This window comes from Ranitomeya imitator, chromosome 4 (genome assembly GCF_032444005.1).
Source record: "Ranitomeya imitator isolate aRanImi1 chromosome 4, aRanImi1.pri, whole genome shotgun sequence".
NCBI lineage: Eukaryota > Metazoa > Chordata > Amphibia > Anura > Dendrobatidae > Ranitomeya > Ranitomeya imitator.
This window is the reverse complement of record NC_091285.1, coordinates 275802747-275824341: the sequence shown is the minus strand read 5'-3', so window position 1 is coordinate 275824341 and position 21595 is coordinate 275802747. Positions and strand designations below refer to the sequence as shown.

The 21595-nt window shown below is 42.7% G+C and overlaps 1 protein-coding gene across 1 annotated transcript in view; it reads right to left on the bottom strand.

Annotated features, from left to right (window-relative positions):
• Positions 1-660: 660 nt before the first annotated feature.
• The window catches only part of RAP1B (RAP1B, member of RAS oncogene family), a 75247-nt gene continuing 54312 nt past the window's right edge, over positions 661-21595 (bottom strand). Inside the window, exons 6-8 of the mRNA XM_069764640.1 lie at positions 17483-17626; positions 5900-6015; positions 661-2717 (exon numbers count right to left, since the gene is read on the bottom strand). Coding sequence (XP_069620741.1) covers positions 5929-6015; positions 17483-17626 — 231 coding nt within the window. The 3' untranslated portion in view covers positions 661-2717; positions 5900-5928. The remainder of the gene's footprint in view (positions 2718-5899; positions 6016-17482; positions 17627-21595) is intronic.

Sequence of the window (21595 nt, the reverse complement as noted above, 5' to 3'; positions counted from 1 at the left end):
CATGACTTGAGCCCTGCCTCTAGGAGCCTGTTACGAACTGTTCTTGCCATGCTTTGTTGTCCCCAATGTCTGCTGCTTAACCTTGTTGTAATGGACTGCCGTCTTAGAAACTTTAAGGATGGAGGCAACATGACGCTCACTGTATCCCTCTGCTAGTTAAGCCAGAATAGAGCCATTCTTTTCCTCACGCAAGAGACTTTTCTTTTTAACTCCTTTGGCATGGTTAAAAGTTATTTTTTCATTCCTATTACTTTTGGGATATTACCAGCACTTGTTTTGCCATCCAGCTTGTCCTATTGCAAGGGGATTGTGAACACCATAGCAGGGTTTTTTTATTCTTTCTTTCATTAAATAAGATTTGGTTCAGGTGATCACCTAATCAGAAGCACATTAAGTAGAATGAGGTGTACTCTGGTTGGAATTCAACTGATACTGGAATGGAATGGCTGTCAGACATGTAGAGATGCCGATTTTTATAAAACTGTGTAGTGGTCTCTTAATTTTTGCCAGAGCTGGCTGTATGTACAGTATGCATGTATGTAATATATTTATTGTGTCCATTTATATGAAACTATATAGAACATAGTATGAAAAGGGGACATGTGGATAATATAGACCATTATGTTTACCGATCCTGATGAAAGATGAAGAACTTGCACATTAAATCCAAATGCATTTTATTTTGGTAAGAGACTCTTTGCTTATAACAGACACTACAGATTCAGACATATGTTGTGGCTAGTAATCGATGGAGCTAGTAAACAGAACTGACGTGTACATGCCACAGCCTTTAAGTTCGAGGATCATGAGACAAATCTGTATACAAGAAAGTACAGTATTTTATTTCCGTCTGTGTATAAGCAGAGTTCAGCCGTCAATTCGCAAAGGGGGAAAAAACTAAATAAAAACGATCTGTAAGCAATGGGGGGGAAAAAAAAAAGTTACAGGACAGGCTGCCACTTTGGCAAAGCAAATAAAAGTCACTTGAAAACTCTAGGAAGAATTGGTGTTCCTCCTGAGCAGAAAATATCCTTCAGTTTGCTGCCTGAACAAAATAAGCAGAAAGAAAACAATGAGATAATTAACCTTTAATGCACAATGTGAACAAAAACACCTGCAAGTCAAGAAAATCATTCAATTATTTACGCTGTCATTGCTATTTGTGATGTTTTCAAGAAGCGCTGCTATTTTTTTTTTTTTAGACTGCTATATGCATCTTCCAGAACAAAGAATTAAATTGACTTTTACAAAATATTCATGTATTATATCGCAGAACTGCCTGTGACACTGGAGGGCCCTATGTTTCTCCAAATTGGCACATAAGAGGGGAAGGCTGCAGAGTGTTTATGCGGTGCAATTCAGTGATGCCAGCATTACCAGGTGCTGTTAGTAGAAAGCACTAAAGTGGCAGATTCTCGTGATAAGAGCCCTTCCATGGCAATGCAAATTTATTGAGCTGATGCTGTTATACAAAATTGCACCACTTTATTTAAGGCTTTACATTTGGCCACCATAAAGCAGTTGCAGCATTAGGTTGGTCAATTGAATTACTGTGGTTCCCTGCTGGATATATAAACCATTTTTACACCCAATCATTAATGCATACAAAGCAACAAGGCATTGATATAAATAAACCAGGAAAAAAAGGTAATTACTGCAACATAGGCCTTGTGACTGATAACACAGGATTAAAAATTACGTCCCACATTCACATCCACTAGACTCTTCCACCATTAACCAACGCAACCAAAACAATACGCATGGGAAACAACCACTGACAAGAAAAGGTACTAAATCTGTATTATTTGGTATTGCAAATACACATATGCATGAGCAAGCAGGGGGAAAGACAGGGGATCACAGTGAGAATCTACAGCTGCAGAAGCCTGGAAAATGATTTACAAAATATTGATAAATCATTAAAAAAAGAACTCTTAAAATATACACTTCTTGTTGTAGACCCCTACTGTATACACATCTATAAACAGTTGTCCCTACGTAAACCGAGAGGGGAATGGAAACACTTGAGTAATAAAGAGAAAGGAACTTATGGGTGTCCCTCCAAAGAGCTATCAAAGGCAGAATGTTCAACCAAGACAGACTATGAAAAATACATTTATTGTCATGACTCCCTTGCGTCCAGAAGGGTGCAATGCAAGTCTCCACAGGATTCCCTAAAAATGAAGGAAGAAGGAAGGCAGAAAAAAAAAATCAGTTGTGAGAAGCACTTCATATAACACAATAGATGTTGCTCTTGTATTTCTTTAAAGGAAGAAAAAAAATAGTTACAAGAAGCTAGGAATACCAAAGATGCATGGTCATCGGGAGTAGTCTATAGAGGAGCTCTTTGGACTTTCTCGTTTAGTAAGCTAAAATAGTGGTGCTTTTCATTGTACACTCCGATAGAAAGGAGGGGCTCGTGAAAGAATACAGTACACGTTTTTGGACGCGTGAAAACATTGCTGCGTGAACAATGTCTCTGGTAGCAGTAATACTGGATGTTGGCTCTGTTGTTCCCAGTTGCATATGTGAATAACATCTCAAAAGCAGGCATCTTTCTTGTGACTTTAGGAGGGGGATCTGATGGTGCACAATCTAAGCTTGCAACTTCCATCCATACTGTAAAGGGTACCACCCCAGGAAAGTCCATTGGAGTCATTGACAGGATAATTTGAGTTGGAATGCTGGGACTGTTGTTAGACAACAGTTCTTCAGACCTGAAATGAGGGGCAAAAATCAGTGGAACTCCTTGAATAAGATTTACAAGATCAGTAGCTGGTTAGTTATGCTGCATCCATTCTTATCTGCACTGAACTGGTTAGTTGGAGTTGGCACAAAATGAACGTTTTATCTGCTAGCTTTAATACGACTGACACCGTAACCATTATTACCTGTATTAACAGAAATGAAAATCATATTTCCAATTATGGCCTATCCTAGTGGTGGCAAACCGTTGGCACTTTCACAGTTTTGCTAGACGTAGTGTGTGAGGATAGGGCATTGCTTTATTCAGAAGGGCAATGGATGTGAATATATATTTTGCAGTGTGTGTGTGTGTGTGTGTGTGTGTGTGTGTGTGTGTGTGTGTGTGTGTGTATAAAAGGAACTGGGATAAAGGTGTCACTCATGCGCTGCCAATGACGGATCGAAAAGGTAATAATATATCAAAACATTTATTGTGTAGGTTTAAAGAGTCAACGCATTTTGAGGTCATGCAGGACCTCTTCATCAGGACAAAAGCCTAGGTTTCTAGTTTTTTGTCCTGATGAAGAGGTCCTGCGTGACCTCGAAATGTGTTGACTCTTTAACCCTGCACAACAAAACGTTTTAATATATTTAATATATTACCTTGTCAGTTCCGTCATCAGCAGGGCATGAGTAACACCTTCATCCCGATTCCTTTATGCAGTTTGGCCCAGTTTAAGACCGGTGTCCTTGCAGCAGCTGATATATGCCCGTTACATGTCGTTTTTAAGCAACCACAGCAGGTGAGTGGATCCATTTCCTTTGACATCCCATTGTTATCGGATAAGACCCTATTGCGCTCTTGTCGTTCCCAGTCTTACATCTTTATATATTTTGCAGCGGGGCACAAGCATTTTGCAGAGGGGAGTGTGCGTTTTGCAGAGGGGAGCGTGCGTGTAGTATTTTGCATGTCTCCTGTGAAGCCGGCACCAGCCACAATGCCACTTGTAATGCCCGCACCAGTCCTGGGTTAAATTGCAGTGTTGGCCCTTTGTAGATAAATCATGGGTTGCTGTTTAGGTCTTTAAAAAGGTTTGCCATCACTGACCTATCCACATGAGCCATAAATGTCTGACTGGTGCTGGTCCCAAAAGTGAAAACCGCATTTAACGTCTATGGCAGTTTCTGTGGGTAAATGTTCTAGATAGAAAAAGCTACATTTAAAGGGTTATTCTATTAGCTCTAATTTTACTACTTATAAATTTATAAACAGATTTTTATTTAAACATGATTGAAGCCCAAATGTAATGTAATTCTAGCAATCGTGATCATAAATGATGCAGCATATTTTTAGAATGGATTGATTATTGTTGAAACCAAGTACAGGCGCTCAGTGCTTCACAGCATGGCCAAATCTTTTAAATACTTGTTCCCACCTGTTTGGTTTGCATGTATCTCCACCATTCTCTGGCTCACAAAATACAGAGCTGTCAATCAAAGATGAGGGGATGGAGATTGAGGGAATACAACTAGGTGGGAAGGTGTATATAATGATTGCCCCTGCCAAGAATCATCAAGCGGCTGTACTTCGGTAAAACAATTATCCTGTGCTGATAGAGACTCTTTAATCTTTTTCACAAAGACAACCCCTTAGAGACCCCCACACCATGAGAGTTAGAAACAAAGCACATCATATCAGAGAAAGAAAGTGGATTTGCTGTGCTCAGGCAACTTGTACTTGCTCTGCAGTGAGATCAGGGCTGTCAATAAGGCTACGTTCACATTAGCGTTCCGCTAATGTGCGTCGCTGTTGCGTCGGCGACGCGCCCCTATGTTTAACATGGGGGACGCGTGCGTTTTTTTTGTTGCGTTTTCCGACACGTGCGTCGTTTCCGACGCTAGCGTCGGACACAAGAAAATGCAACAAGTTGCATTTTTCGTGCGTCCGATTTTCGTCAAAAAACGACGCACGCGTCGCAAAACGCAGCGTTTTTGCGTGCGTTTGCGCGCTTTTTTTGTGCGTCGTGCGTTGCGTCACCGACGCACCGGCGCGCAACGCTAATGTCAACGTAGCCTTAATCTCACATAAGAGTAAACTGTCTGTTCTGGACTACTACTGTGAGATATTAGGACATCCTGCTCTGATTTCACTGCAGGGCTAGAATGAACACAATAGACATTAGTGTGATACTGACACTTTGAGCTCATCTCCAGACAGGCAATGTGGGGGAGGGCTGGTACAGCTAAGCTGACAGCGATAGGAGAGCTGATAGAAAGGTTTGTAATGCGACACAGCTAAACTCAGCTGTGCTGCCCCATCACCCACAGGGGCTTTGTTTAAAATAAAAAAAAAAAAAACCAAAAAAAAAAAAACCTGCACACTATTTTATTCCACTGTGCAGCCACAATTACATAGTGTGTCCAGTTCAACATGAAACAATTGGTGACAGGTCCTATTTAATATATGTTTCGACACAATGTGGCTTTGTGTAACTGGCTGTTTTATAGCCAGCTACTAGGTAGGTGTACAGTACATTAATTTATGAAGTTCTATATTACATGGGTAATGGGAAGCAATGCCCAGATTCCCATCTGCCCTGCTTACTAGAGATGAAGGATTATGTGCAATGTCATTGGCAAACACAAGAAATTAGCTTAATTGGCTAATAAACAGCTTAAAGGGGTTGTCCGGTCCAAATTGGTAAGTCAGCAGTCACTCTGTGACTGCAGACTTATGAATTCCCCCAGCGCGCACACTGTGTGCTGTGGAGATTCGCCAGTTTCTGAGTCGGGACTGGAGGGTATGTATGAGTTATACATACTCTCAGCCAGAGCTTGTCCAGTGGGTGCAGCCTCGCTTCATACAGTTGTATGGAGCGAAGCTGTGCCCCGACTAGTGACAGCTGTCCAGTGAGCGTGGTCTAGCTCCATAAAATTTTATGGGGCAACACTGAGGCAACTGGCCTGAGCTCTGGGCTGGAGTTTAACACATACATACCCTCCAATCTTGGGTCAGTATCTGGCGAATCCCAGCAGAGTACAGTGAATGCATTGGGGAGTTTCATAAGTCTGTAGTCAAACAAAGTGACTGCAGACTTGTTGATTTGGGCCGAACAACCCCATTAAAAGGAGGGAAAATGAACTTACTGTACCTAAGGTTTATTGCTTAAATTACTGATGGATCAGACACTAACAGAATATCAAGGAGTCATACCTGGCTCAGAGCTACAGCACATCTGTGTATTAAAGCAGCTGACATGTTGACTTTTTGCGTGCCTTGCCCGGTACAGGAGTTTTTCTGTTAATTTGTCGTACAAGATCATAAAAAATCTGTGAATGAAAAAGAAGAACAAAAGTAATTTGCTGGGAAAGGCAAACACATGGATTAAATTCACTACATTTTGGGGGTCAGTCGTCAGGTATGAATGGAATCTAAAGCTTTAAAGTTTTCTGGATCATGAAGGGTTTCAAAATATAAATAAGGAGGTTTGTTAACTAAAGCCTTATAGTTAAAATGCAGATTCTACGTGTAAAAGTTGTATCAAACATAAATCTTCTGGCTGATCCATGTTGCCAGCTGCATACAAGTCAACCAATAGTTATTGACTATCCTAACACAGGCAAACACAACAGTGATGCATGTAATGGAAATCACTGCACACTCAGAACCGGTATGATGCAAAATATTACACAAGTTTATTGTGTTCACAGTTAATGTTGCCACAAAAGAAAACGTGCTGATAGAAACCCTACAACAGTGATGCACACAGTTGATTCCTAATAAGACTGTTCTATTACCATGTACAGTACATACTCTTGTCAGAAAATCTCCTGATGGGGGGCGTGGTTTGCCAAGGGAAGAGAGCAGACGTTCTTCACAGGGGAAGCCTACAAAGAGCGGATTTTTGGATTCCTATATCATATACTTCATGCCAGGAGCCAGTCACGCAAAGATGGGATTTATTCCCAAGAAGATTAATACAGATCGGAACCAGAGAGGAGCTAGGATGAATGGAGGCCTAAAGACCCACAGAAGGACGCAGACCGGGTATGCAGGGACTAATCTGCTTCCTCCCCTCACCCAGCGTAAGCTGACTAAGCAGGGAGCACCACCGCACACAAAGCCCAAGACCAGCAAGACACCAACCGCTGGCACAATCCCAGATCAGCCCCGCAGCGCTGAGGAGAGTGGCCGGCATGGAGCAGAGGCACAGCGAGACGAGTGCAGACCGGGAAGCAAGATGGCGCCCGCCCTGCCGCAGCTGAGACACAACGCTCCGGAGTTTGTGCTGAGGCTGCGGGCGGCTGTCACTCCGAAGCTAAAGGACACTGCGGCGCCGGAGAGAGAGGATGCGCTGCTACAGCAGGACCGGCCCGGAGAGCTGTGCACCGATGAGATCCCTGCATCGGACGACTCTGTGCCGAGACTGCGGGCGGCCGCCGAACCTCCGATACAAGATGTAGCGGCGCCGAAGAGAGACGTCGCACAGCTGCAGCAGGACTGGCCTGGCCAACACTACTATGCCGGTAAGAAAGCGGGAGTACGCTGTGGAACTTTACCGGAGGCAGGAGATTGCAAGGGGAGGGGGAAAATGGCGGCGGTTACCAGCCACGAGACTCTGCAGGGGGATGGGGATACTCAAGAAAGATTCAACGAATATGATAACTGCGGCAGGCCTACTGCACAGACGAACAGCCAGCAAATGATTCAATTAAAAGCCCACAGTCTACCCACAATGACGGGGATTATTGCTGAATGCAAGGCTACCCAGACCATACATGAAACGGTGAGCGCTACACCGCTTCAACACCGCTACAGTATGAAGCAGCCCCATACACTTCAAAGGAGGTGTGCCACCCCTAAATCCCCTGATAGCTGCACGAAACTTTCAGGAAATATACAGGGGGACATTATATCTGGGGACACACCGATTAAAAGTCGCTACAAAGCACCATTAGCGCTGGTAAGCAGTCATAACTCTATTGATGACTTCATAGCTTACGTGGAGAGGCGTAGACTTTCATATAAAGCAAAAAATCTACACGCACACGCAATCAACACTGACAACGAGACTGTCGAATCGCTCGGATGGCTCTCTCGGTTCACGGGAGAATCTGGGGAGCTCACATTCAGAGGAATTCTTTATAGATACAGACTCATCAGACCATAAACTCAGTGACTCTTCTGACGAAAACTCGTCCTCATCTTCCTCTTCGGGAAGCGCGTCTTCACATGACTATTTTAAGCCAGCGGGAGACTCCAACCCCGGGTGTTCTTCTCCTTTCCCTTCACAAATAGATGAGATCCCTGCGTCGGATGACCATCCCACAGAAGGTTTCATGATCATGATACTTAAAGATTTGCTAATCTCAATAGACTCTTTGCCACGTAATAAAGCTAACCACAGAGCCATACCGGATGGCTTCAAAATTAATTGGCCCGAGTCCACGATAACAAATAACCCCAAAGCTACAGAAGCCTTTGTTAAAAAAATCATCCAGGACACATTAATGACAGCGACCATTGACAACCACTCCGCTTCATCCACAACCTCGGATAAAGCCAAATACGCTACTTATGAAAAAAAATAAACCCAGCTCTACGCAAACTCTTCCCACATTTTCAGAACCCATAATTAAAATCCAAAGAGATATCGCCTCCTTCAGATTCGATCTGGATAATTACGAGAATTATAGGAGAAAAAACAACATCAAGATTAGAGGAATCTCTGATTCGATCCAAACTTCTCAACTTAGGAGTTATGTTTCCTCAATGGTCTCTCATTCATTTCCTGGTACTCATGGGAGCCATCTGATTGATAAAGCATTCAGAATCCGTAGACCGCCTTCTCTCTCGCACGAATTAGCAACTGATGTCATAGTGTCATTCTACCCAAATTGGTTGAGAAATGCCCTCCTAGATGTGTCAAAGGAGCAAAAATTTCTCTCATCCCCATACAGCCACCTAATTTTTTTCAAAGACATATCAAAAACTCTACAAAAAAGGAAAGCTTTTTCCCAAACCACACGCGCTCTTCTACAAGCTGGGATTCCCTATACCTGGACTGGGTCCTCAACCCTCCAAGTGAAATATGCCTGCGAACTTATTCATATACTCCCTCCGGAAGAGGGAGTCGCTTTCCTTAAAGGTGCTGGAATCAAAATCTCAGCGGTCTCCTCCTTTCTACAAAAAATCTGGGTCTCCTGGATACTTGCTCCGGTTATCCTGATTAAAAGAACTCTAGGCTACTTCTTCACTACTATAAGAAGTTTTTTCCACTTTCTTAACTACTTCTAAGAACCAAACTTTCTCTCCATTCAGTTTAGGGTCGCCCAAGGGTGTTTCCAGACATGACGGGCCTACGTGTACAAAAGAATATAATGTACTTTTACTTTAATTTACTTGTTTTTCTTACAGGTTCTAGATTTACTCTGAAGCTTTTATTAGCTATAATTAGCTGTGTAATCTTCTAAAGCATTTATATGTACATTGATACGCCTGTCTTCTCTTTCCCATTCCCTGTATTACAGGGAATTATCTATCCTTCCCCCTTACCTTTCTTTTCCTTCCCCTTTCCCTTAACCCCATAAAAATTTGCAAAATCAATAAAACATATTGAAAAAGAATATCTCCTGATCACATGGGCAAATGTGGTGCCAGTGACATTATACGTACATACAAATTATTGCCAATTTGTCTGGCAAGTTTCAATGGGTCAATAACTGGGAACAAGTGCAGCTATGAAAGCTTGTTCCCCAACTACTGGTTCATCCAAATGGGAGACGTTTATTAGCATCCTGGATAGGACCTGTGCACAGTATATACCGTATGGGAATAAACATACCAGAAATAGGAGGAAACCAATATGGCTAAATCGAGCTGTAAGGGGAGCAATAAGTGACCAAAAGAAAGCATTTAGAGAATTAAAGGAAGTAGGTAGTGATGAGGCATTACATAAATAAAGAAAATTAACTAAATTATGTAAAAAGCAAATTAAGGCAGCAAAAATTGAGACAAAGAGACTCTGTGCCAGAGAGAGTAAAAATAATCCCAAAATATTCTTTAACTACGTAAATAGTAAGAAACTGAAAAATGATAGTGTTGGCCCCCTTAAAAATAGTCTGGGTGAAATGGTGGATGAGGAAAAAGCCAATATGCTAAATGACTTTTTTCATCAGTATTTACTCAAGAAAATCCCATGGCAGACAATATGATCAGTGATAACAAAATTCCCCATTAACCCCTTAGCGACCGCCTAAACGCCTTTTAACGGCGGCCGCTAAGGGTACTTAAACCACAGCGCCGTTAATTAACGGCGCTGTGGAAAAAGTAAATAGCGACCCCCAGAGGCCGATTTTCTCCGGGGTCTCGGCTGCCGGGGGTAGCCGAGACCCCAGAGAACATGATTCGGGGTTTTTTTTTAACCCACCCCGCATTTGCGATCGCCGGTAATTAACCGTTTACCGGCGATCGCAAAAAAAAAAAAAAAAAACGCGATCTCTTTTTAATTTCTCTGTCCTCCGATGTGATCGCACATCGGAGGACAGAGAAAAGGGGTCCCAGGTGGCCCCCCAATACTCACCTAGCTCTCCCGATGCTCCTCGTGTCTCCCGGTGGGCGCCGCCATCTTCAAAATGGCGGGCGCATGCGCAGTGCGCCCGCCGGCCGGCCCCGCGAGAATCTTTGGGGTCTCGGCTGCCGGGGGTAGCCGAGACCCCAAAGAGCATGATCGGGGTCGGTTTTACCGACCCCTGTTTTGCGATCGCTGGTAATTAACTGTTTACCGGCGACCGCAAAAAAAAAAAAAAAAAAGTGTAATTCTCTGTCCTCTGATGTGATAGGGGTGATGGGGTAGGGTTAGGGCTAGGGTTAGGGTTGGGGCTAAATTTAGGGTTAGGGTTGGGGCTATATTTAGGGTTAGGGTTGGGGCTAAATTTAGGGTTAGGCTTCTTTCACACTTACGTCGGTACGGGGCCGTCGCAATGCGTCGGCCCGACATACCGACGGACGTTGTGAAAATTGTGCACAACGTGGGCAGCAGCTGTAGTTTTTCAACGCATCCGCTGCCCAATCTATGTCCTGGGGAGGAGGGGGCGGAGTTACGGCCACGCATGCGCGGTCAGAAATGGCGGATGCGACGTACAAAAAAACGTTTCATTGAACGTTTTTTTGTGCCGACGGTCCGCCAAAACACAACTGATCCAGTGCACGACGGACGCGACGTGTGGCCATCCGTCACGATCCGTCGGCAATACAAGTCTATGGGCAAAAAACGCATCATGCGGGCACATTTGCAGGATCCGTTTCTTGTCCAAAACGACGGATTGCGACGGATGCCAAACGACGCAAGTGTGAAAGTAGCCTTAGGGCTAGGGTTAGGGTTGGGGCTAAAGTTACGGTTAGAGCTGGGATTAGGGTTAGGGTTTGGATTAGGGTTGGTATTAGGGTTAGGGTTGGCATTAGGGTTACGCTTGGGATTAGGGTTAGGTTTAGGGTTAAGGTTAGGGTTGTGATTAGGGGTGTATTGGGATTAGGGTTAGGTTTGAGGTTAGGGTTGAGATTAGGATTAGGGGTGTGTTGGATTTAGGGTTTTGATTAGGGTTATGGTTAGGGTTGACATTAGGGTTGTTTTGGGGTAAGGGTTGTGATTATGGTTAGGGTTAGTGATTAGGATTATGGATCAGGTTGGGATTAGGGGTGTGTTGGGGTTAGGGTTGGAGCTAGAATTGGGGGGTTTCCACTGTTTAGGTACATCAGGGGGTCTCCAAACACGACAGCCAATTTTGCGCTCAAAAAGTCAAATGGTGCTCCCTCCCTTCTGAGCTCTGCCGTGCGCCCAAACAGTGGGTTACCCCCACATATGGGGCATCAGCGTACTCGGGATAAATTGGACAACAACTTCTGGGGTCCAATTTCTCTTGTTACCCTTGTGAAAATAAAAACTTGGGGGCTACAATATCTTTTTTGTGAAAAAAAAATATATTTTTTATTTTCACGACTCTGCATTCTAAACTTCTGTGAAGCACTTGGGCATTCAAAGTTCTCACCACACATCTAGATAAGTTCCTTGGGGGGTCTAGTTTCCAAAATGGGGTCACTTGTGGGGGGTTACTACAGTTTAGGTACATCAGGGGCTCTGCAAACGCAACATAATGCCCACAGACCATTCTATCAAAGTCTGCATTCCAAAACGGCGCTCCTTCCTTCCGAGCTCTGCCGTGCGCCCAAACAGTGGTTTACCCCCACATATGGGGTACCAGCATACTCAGGACAAATTGGACAACAACTTTTGGGGTCCAATTTCTCTTGTTACCCTTGTGAAAATAAAAACTTGGGGGCTAAAAAATCTTTTTTGTGGAAAAAAAAAATATTTTTTATTTTCACGGCTCTGCATTATAAACTTCTGTGAAGCACTTGGGCATTCAAGGTTCTCACCACACATCTAGATAAGTTCCATGGGGGGTCTAGTTTCCAAAATGGGGTCACTTGTGGGGGATTTCTAATGTTTAGGCACATCAGGGGCTCTCCAAACGCGACATGGCGTCCGATCTCAATTCCAGCCAATTCTACATTGAAAAAGTAAAACAGCACTCTTTCTCTTCCAAGCTCTGCGGTGCGCCCAAACAGTGGTTTACCCCCACATATTGGGTATCGACGTACTCAGGAGAAATTGCACAACAACTTTTGTGGTCTAATTTCTCCTGTTACCCTTGTGAAAATAAGAATTTGTGGGCGAAAAGATCATTTTTGTGTAAACAAAAGCGATTTTTTATTTTCACGGCTCTACGTTATAAACTTCTGTGAAGCACATGGGGGTTCAAAGTGCTCACCACACATCTAGATATGTTCCTTAAGGGGTCTAGTTTCCAAAATGGTGTCACTTGTGGGGGGTTTCCACTGTTTAGGCACATCAGGGGCTCTCTAAACGTGACATGGTGTCCGATCTCAATTCCAGCCAATTCTGCATTGAAAAAGTCAAACGGCGCTCCTTCACTTCTAAGTTCTGCGGTGCGCCCAAAAAGTGGTTTACCCCCACATATGGGGTATTGGCGTATTCAGGAGAAATTGCATAACAAAATTGATGGTTACATTTCTGTTTTTACACTTGTGAAAATAAAAAAAATGGTTCTGAATTAAGATGTTTGCAAAAAAAAGTTAAATGTTCATTTTTTCCTTCCACATTGTTTCAGTTCCTGTGAAGCACGTAAAGGGTTAATAAACTTCTTGAATGTGGTTTTGAGAACCTTGAGGGGTGTAGTTTTTAGAATGGTGTCACACTTCATTATTTTCTATCATATAGACCCCTCAAAATGACTTCAAATGTGATGTGGTCCCTAAAAAAAATAAAATGGTGTTGTAAAAATGAGAAATTGCTGGTCAACTTTTAACCCTTATAACTACCTAACAAAAAAAAATTTTGTTTCCAAAATTGTGCTGATGTAAAGTAGACATGTGGGAAATGTTATTTATTAACTATTTTTTGTGACATATCTCTCTGATTTAAGGGCATAAAAATACAAAGTTTGAAAATTGCAAAATTTTAAAAATTTTCGCCATATTTCCGTTTTTTTCATAAATAATCGCAAGTAATATCGAAGAAATGTTACCACTAACATAAAGTACAATATGTCACGAAAAAACAATCTCAGAATCAGCGGGATCCGTTGAAGCGTTCCAGAGTTATAACCTCATAAAAAGACAGTGGTCAGAATTGCAAAAATTGGCCTGGTCATTAAGTACCAAATTGGCTCTGTCACTAAGGAGTTAAATGTCACCTGCTTAACCTACCGTAGCAGGAAGGACGTCGGCATCTAAAAATTACTAAAATTGACAAATCTCCGGGCCCAGATGGGATACACCCTCGAGTACTGCAGGAAATAAGTACAGTCATTGATGGACCATTATTTTTAATCTTCAAAGACTCCATAATAACAGGGTCTGTACAACAGGACTGACGTATAGCAAATGAGGTGCCAAAATTCAAAAAGGGGACAAAAACTGAACTCTAATTATAGGCCAGTAAGCTTAACCTCCATTATGGGTAAAACACTGGAGGGAATTCTAAAGGATGCTATACTGGGGTATCTGAAGAGGAATAGCCTCATAACCCAGTATCAGCACGGGTTTACTAGGGACCGTTCATGTCAGACTAATTTGATCAGTTTCTATGAAGAGGTAAGTTCCGGATTGGACCAAGGGAACGCAGTGGACGTAGTGTATATGGACTTCTCAAAAGCTTTTAATACGGTGCCACACAAAAGGTTGATACATAAAATGAGGATAATGGAAATAGGGGAAAATATGTGTAAGTGGGTTAAGAGCTGGCTCAGGGATAGGAAACAAAGGGTGGTTATTAATGGAACACACTTGGACTGGGTCGCGGTTAGCAGTGGGGTACCACAGGGGTCAGTATTGGGCCCTCTTCTTTTTAACATATTTATTAATGACCTTGTAGGGGGCATTCAGAGCAGAATTTCAATATTTGCAGATGACACTAAACTCTGCAGGGTAATCAATACAGAGGAGGACAATTTTATACTACAGGATGATTTATGTAAACTAGAAGTTTGGGCTGACAAATGGCAAATGAGCTTTAATGGGGATAAATGCAAGGTCATGCACTTGGGTAGAAGTAATAAGATGTATAACTATGTGCTTAATTCTAAAACTCTGGGCAAAACCGTCAATGAAAAAGACCTGGGAGTATGGGTGGATGACAAACTCATGTTCAATGGCCAGTGTCAGGCAGCTGCTACTAAGGCAAATAAAATAATGGGATGCATTAAAAGAGGCTTAGATGCTCATGAGGAGAACATAATTTTACCCCTTTACAAGTCACTAGTTCGACCACACTTAGAATACTGTGTACAGTTCTGGTCTCCGGTGTATAGGTAAGACATAGCTGAACTAGAGCGAGTGCAGAGAAGAGCAACTAAGGTTATTAGAGGACTGGGGGGTCTGCAATACCAAGGTAGATTATTACACTTGGGGCTATTTAGTTTGGAAAAACGAAGACTAAGGGTTGATCTTATTACAATGTATAAATATATGAGGGGACAGTACAAAGACCTTTCTGATGATCTATTTAATCATAGACATGAGACGGGGACAAGGGGGCATCCTCTACGTCTGGAGGAAAGAAGGTTTAAGCATAATAACAGACGCGGATTCTTTACTGTAAGAGCAGTGAGGCTATGGAACTCTCTGCAGTATGATGTTGTAATGAGTGATTCATTACTTAAATTTAATAGGGGACTGGATGCCTTAGGGTACCGTCACACAGTGGCACATTGATCGCTAGGACGGCACGATCCGTGACGTTCCAGCGATATCCTTACGATCTCGCTGTGTCTGACACGCTACTGCGATCAGGGACCCCGCTGAGAATCGTACGTCGTAGCAGATCGTTTGAAACTTTCTTTCGTCGCTGGATCTCCCGCTGACATCGCTGAATCGGCGTGTGTGACGCCGATTCAGCGATGTCTTCACTGGTAACCAGGGTAAACATCGGGTTACTAAGCGCAGGGCTGCGCTTAGTAACCCGATGTTTACCCTGGTTACCAGCGTAAACGTAAAAAAAAACAAACACTACATACTTACATTCCAGTGTCTGTCCCCTGGCGCTGTGCTTCTCTGCACTGGCTGTGAGCGCCGGCCAGCCGGAAAGCACAGCGGTGACGTCACCGCTCTGCTTTACGGCTGACCGGCGCTGACAGTCTAGAGGAAAGCAGAGCGCCGGAGGACAGACACGGAAGGTAAGTATGTAGTGTTTGTTTTTTTTACGTTTACGCTAGTAAGCAGGGTAAACATCGGGTTACTAAGCGCAGCCCTGCGCTTAGTAACCCGATGTTTACCCTGGTTACCAGGGGACTTCGGGATCGTTGGTCGCTGGAGAGCGGTCTGTGTGACAGCTCTCCAGCGACCACAGCGACGCTGCAGCGATCGACATCGTTGTCGTATCGCTGCAGCGTCGTTTCAGTGTGACGGTACCCTTATTTGAAAAGTATAATGTTACAGGTTATATGTATTAGATTTCTTGATAGGGTGTTGATCCAGGGAACTAGTCTGATTGCCGTATGTGGAGTCGGGAAGGATTTTTTTTCCCCCAATGTGGAGCTTACTTTTTGCCACATGGGTTTTTTTTGCCTTCCTCTGGATCAACATGTTAGGTTAGGCTATGAGTTAAACTAGATGGACTTAGGGTACCGTCACACTATACGATTTACCTACGATCACGACCAGCGATACGACCTGGCTGTGATCGTAGGTAAATCGTAGTGTGGTCGGTGGGGAGCTGTCACACAGACAGTTCTCCAGCGACCAACGATCCCGAGGTCCCCGGGTAACCAGGGTAAACATCGGGTTACTAAGCGCAGGACCGCGCTTAGTAACCCGATGTTTACCCTGGTTACAAGCGTAAAACTAAAAAAAAAACAAACAGCACATACTTACATTCTGGTGTCCGTCAGGTCCCTTGCCGTCTGCTTCACGCACTCACTGACTGCCGGCCGTAAAGTGAAAGTGAAAGCACAGCCGCTGTGCTCTGCTTTCACTTTACGGCCGGCAGTCACAGTGCGGGAAGCAGAGACGGCAAGGGACCTGACGGACACCAGAATGTAAGTATGTGCTGTTTGTTTTTTATTAGTTTTACGCTTGTAACCAGGGTAAACATCGGGTTACTAAGCGCGGCCCTGCGCTTAGTAACCCGATGTTTACCCTGGTTACAAGCGAACGCATCGCTGGATCGCATCGCTAGATCGGTGTCACACACACCGATCTAGCGATGACAGTGGGAGATCCAGCGATGAAAGAAAGTTCTAAACGATCTGCTACGACGTACGATTCTCAGCAGGATCCCTGATCGCTGCTGCGTGTCAGACACAGCGATATCGTAACGATATCGCTGGAACGTCACGAATCGTACCGTCGTAGCGATCGAAATGGCAGTGTGTGACGGTACCCTTAAAGTCTTCCTTCAACCTTAATAACTATGAATAGGGCAGATCTGGGACTTTTCCTACTGTTTGGAGAACTGTTTTTACCTAATCTCATGTTCTTTTCACTCATCCATATTATTGGGCAAAGATTAATATGCAATGAAAGTGGTTATTATAAAAGTAAATACCTTTGAACAAAAGATGACTAATAAAAGACCATGCAAGAGTGACCAAACTGGAAAACTTTCACATCACTTGATCTGCTAACAGAGCTACAAGATCTAGCCCAATCGAGGTATAAGGATAAAGCTGCATTCACATGTTGGTTTCGGGGTTGTCTTCTAATCTGAATGTAATCTCATTTGTTTATGAGACGGCTGAGTTCAGGTCAGGGGATCCGCTGCTGGTCCATAAATCTCAGTAAGGCCGGAGTCACACTACAGTGAGATACGGCCGAGTCTCGCAGGTTAAAAGCAAGCTCTGGCACTCCGGAGCGGAGCGTGCAGCTCCATGTATTGCTATGCGTCCGCACGCTCCGCTCTGGAGTGCCGGTGCCAGAGCTTGGTTTTAACCTGTAAGACTCGGCCGTATCTCGCTGTGTGTGATCCCGGCCTAAGTATACGGATCATGAAACAAGGACACTTGAATGCAGGCTTACTAAAAGTAAGCAACACGGTCTTTCGTCAACTGAAGACATTTGTATTGTCTTATTCAATTCTGGGGAACCATGCAGTGTATAATGCCTCACCATGTACATTGCCAATACATGGTAAATTAGGTCATAAATAAATAGTTCACCTCAAGAAAACCTTTGTCAAAACTGTAACATAACTTGCCACAAACGTGATCTAATGTTTACCTCGTTGACATTAATCTTGGACTTGGCAGAAGACTCCAGGAATGCACAATTGTTCCACTGTCTTGCTAGATTCTGCCCTTGCTCTTTGCCAACAACCCTTTCATCTTCCAAGTCACATTTGTTTCCAACCAAAATCATTGGCACCTAGAAATGAGAGATTGGGTTAGACATTTCACCTTATACATTGATCGTTATATGCATATGAAAGAAGCACTCCCATCAGCACTTGTATCCTCAATCTTTTGCAGTTAATATATATTATATAGCACTGTGTTCTCGCTCTCTCTGGAACAGGAAGTCCAAATTTTATCCCCGGATTTTAAAAAAATGGATCCGTCGCATCAGTTTTTCAAAATTTTTGCTGTATCCGTTTTTTTGCAAAATTCGCCGGATTGTGCTTGACAGTAAAAACCTGATGTATGAAAGTAGCCTTAGCTGGGTAGAAAGGCAAAATGATCAGTTGTAAGTGCACGGTGCTATATAATATGATAACTGCAATTTATCAAGAGGATAAAACTAATATAAGTGATTCTTGAAAGAAAATGATACTAAAGGGTTTCTAAAAAAGTTTTAATTTTCCAGAGCCACTTCTGCTTGACTATGCCTTCAGGAAAGGGAGCAATCAGTAAAAAAAAAGGAGGCGACGCGGAGTGGGGAACAGAGCTGGAGTGACAGAGGCTTCAGATCTACAGCCTCATTAACATATTTGTGCAAACACTGATTTCTCAGTAAAGGAGGATTGAATTGGCCATGTAAAGGTACTGCTGTACAAATATGTAAAAGAGCTACATGCATATATAAATCGTTTGCGGTGTGAAATCCTTCTGACAGATTCCCTTTAAAGGGAACCTGTCAACCCCAAAATCGAAGATAAGCTAAGCCCACCGGCATCAGGGGCTTATCTACAGCATTCTGTAATTCTGTAAGAACCTAGACAGGTTTGGTGTGTATGAACTTGTAATGACCTGGAGAATCAAAATGGCAGTTTTAGCATTTAGTGAAACAAAAAACAAGTGTGGGATTGCACCTTTTTTCAATTTCACCACACTTGGAATTGTTTTCCCGTTTTCTAGTGCATGACATGGTAAGACCAATAATGTCGTTCAAAAGTACAGCCCATTACACAAAAAAATAAGCCCTCACATGGTCATATTGACAGAAAAATAAAAAAAAGTTATGACTCTGGGAAGGAGGGGAGCAATACCCCATGGTGATGAAGGGGTTAATACCCTATGCACATAGAAAAGCACCATGGGATTTCTCATGCTGGCATATGGTCTTAGAAGGGGAATCTGCATCTCCTTGTAGATAAGAGAACATGCAAACAACATGAACACTATGTATTCCTACTAAGGTGAACTTAATGCAAGGTGACTAGCAGAAAATGATCACTATCGTTGTTGTATAGTAGGCAACTTAAAGGGGATGACGGGCCAACATCCATAATACACTCCCAAATATTGCAAATAGTCTACAGGAATGTAAAAGGCACTAGAAAAGCAGCTGTAGGTAATCTGGGGTCTGTGAGACCACTCTTGCCTAAAAAAAGGAATGATATAAAAGAGAACGTTTTGATCAAAAGTTTGTAATCTCTGTAGATGAATTTTCACACACGTCCACTTTTCTCAACAAATATATTTTAGGGTTTTTTTTATTCTGTGTGATATGTACATTTAATACAGGAAATGAAACTGCATTACAGGAACAGCACTGCCTAAATTCACTAAGTATATAGAAAGGATGTGGTGACAGTAGTTACACTGCCCATTTAGAAGAAACAGTCCCTTACTGGTTTATTTTGTTTTCTTTGTGAGAGTAAACAAATATATCCCCTTATTAACTCAACAATACAAAGCTACCCGATTGTTAGCCGCAAAGTAGAAATTAGTGTCAGCGCCATCCATCCCTGCAGATATTCTGAAAAGCTGGCCCGGGACCGATCCTACATTATCGCTGACGACACTGCACATGCAATATGGCCTGAAGAGTCTGATGTTGGGCAGGCGTGCTGCCTCCTGTGTAATGTAAACAGCATTAGGTGTTCTTGTATCGCTGCGCTCAGATAATCCAGGGGGTTTCTGTGAGAATTAGCTCTTATCAAAGACTGAGCAGTGAAGTGGAAATTACTAAAGTGCTTCACTGTACTAAATAAAGCTTAAAGAGGTAAAGCTCATCACTATGGAGAAAAATCATGAAAAAAAAAGTTCCTCCTACACAGCGCTGAGGAACATGTGAGGACTGCATTAGACTGCTGACTACGAAGTGCCGCATAACGGGCAGTCAAGAACGGATTCAGAAAGTCAATCTTCTCTCAAATAGGTCAGACCCAAAAGTCTTGCTAAATACGAAGACGAATTAAAAGAGACAATAAGACATCTGCAAACTTAGCAAAAATGATACTGCAGAGAAAGTATGCAGATATCTTGATGAAAAAGGATACATGATCTGCAATTGTACAACAGAAACGAAGGTCATGCTGACTACTAGTGCTACGCGGACAAACCCCCCTTTAACCTTGTTATTATGTAATAACCAAGGTGACAAACCAACAATCAAACCAAAAGAATTTTTAGAAGTCAACAGCACTATTCTTACTCTTAGTAATAGTGCATGTTTTACCCCACAGTTAAAGGGGACTTGTCAATTGTTAAAAAATAGCGATAAATACCTTGTAAAAAATCCATCAGCTCCCCCAATTTTGTGTTGCACCACTCCATTGGGGTATTCTTCACATTTGTTGCTCTTGGACCAAAGCATGTAAAATTTCTGCTTTCAGTCCAACTGGGCTTTTCTCCAGACTCTTTCCTGGGGGAGTGGACTTTTACCCCTCCCAGACACTGCCAATCACAGCTCAGCAGCATCTAAGACTGCTTAGTACTGTTAGCATATTGTGATTGGCAGGGTCTGGGGCAGAGGGGTGTAAGCACAAACCCCTAGGGAACAGTCTGAAGGAACATCTACTTGGACTGCAAGCAGAAATTTTACATGTAGAGGGCCAAAAGCAACAAACATGAATACCTCCCTAATGGAGTGGCGCAACACATAAAAAGGATAAGAGCGGCAAAACAAGAGGAGCTTGGGGATTTTTACAAGGAATTTAAAAGGTTATTCGATCTCCAAGATCCTATCCCAATATGTAGTAGGTGTAATAACATTATCAAATACCTTCAATAAGAAATGAAATATAGCTCTTCTGATTTGCTATGTTGCTTATCCCATGTACAGGGCATTGCAGTAGCTTAGTTACCCATGGTTACGACCACTCTAAGTGACAGCTAGTCGCTAGTGGTTGTAACCATGGACACCTAACTACTGCAATGCCCTGTTCATGGGGTAAGTGACATAGCAAATCAGAAGATCTACACTACATTTCTAATTGGAGGTATTTGCTATTATTATATGTACTACATATTGGGATAGGAATTTAGAGATGGGAATAGCCCAGACAGGTTCCCTCTAGACAAGGGATAAGTCCTTTTTAAAAACTTATCTGACATGAATATCAGACCACTAATAGTTGTGGATGTCATCCATGTTTTATGCTGACCCTAAACTCACTGTAAAAAAAAAAAAAGCAAACGGTTCTCAGAATTATTCTCATTTAATGTGAAAAGAAAGCTTCCTAACTCTATAAGCGCTGCATATTATTGTGGTTACTCTTATGTCACACACGTAGAGGCCTTATACGAGTTTTGTTTTTTAAACTAAGCTGTAAAGTAGATAAAATATACGCAAAAGTTCATACAAAAGCATGAATGGGTTTGGACTTGCATGTTTTATATGGAGCCTTATTAATAAAGGGACTCTGGTCCATGGAATAGCTAAAGCTGCTAATTAACCTTATAATCTGGAAAGCCATCAAGAAAAAAAAAAATAATCATAATTTAAATTGCCAAGCATGTAACGCATGAACGAGCAGGGTCCAAAGGAGTGAGACATGCTAATTGGTCCCTGCTCCGGTTCACACATCCTTATGCCTAGTAGAGTATATGGAAAGGATAAATGGAAAATAAAAGTGGCCATTATAGGGAGGAAACTTAATAAACCCTGTACTCCAATGTACACTAATGCCTCCCCTTGGAAACACGCTAACTTTATATATTTAAACAGAAT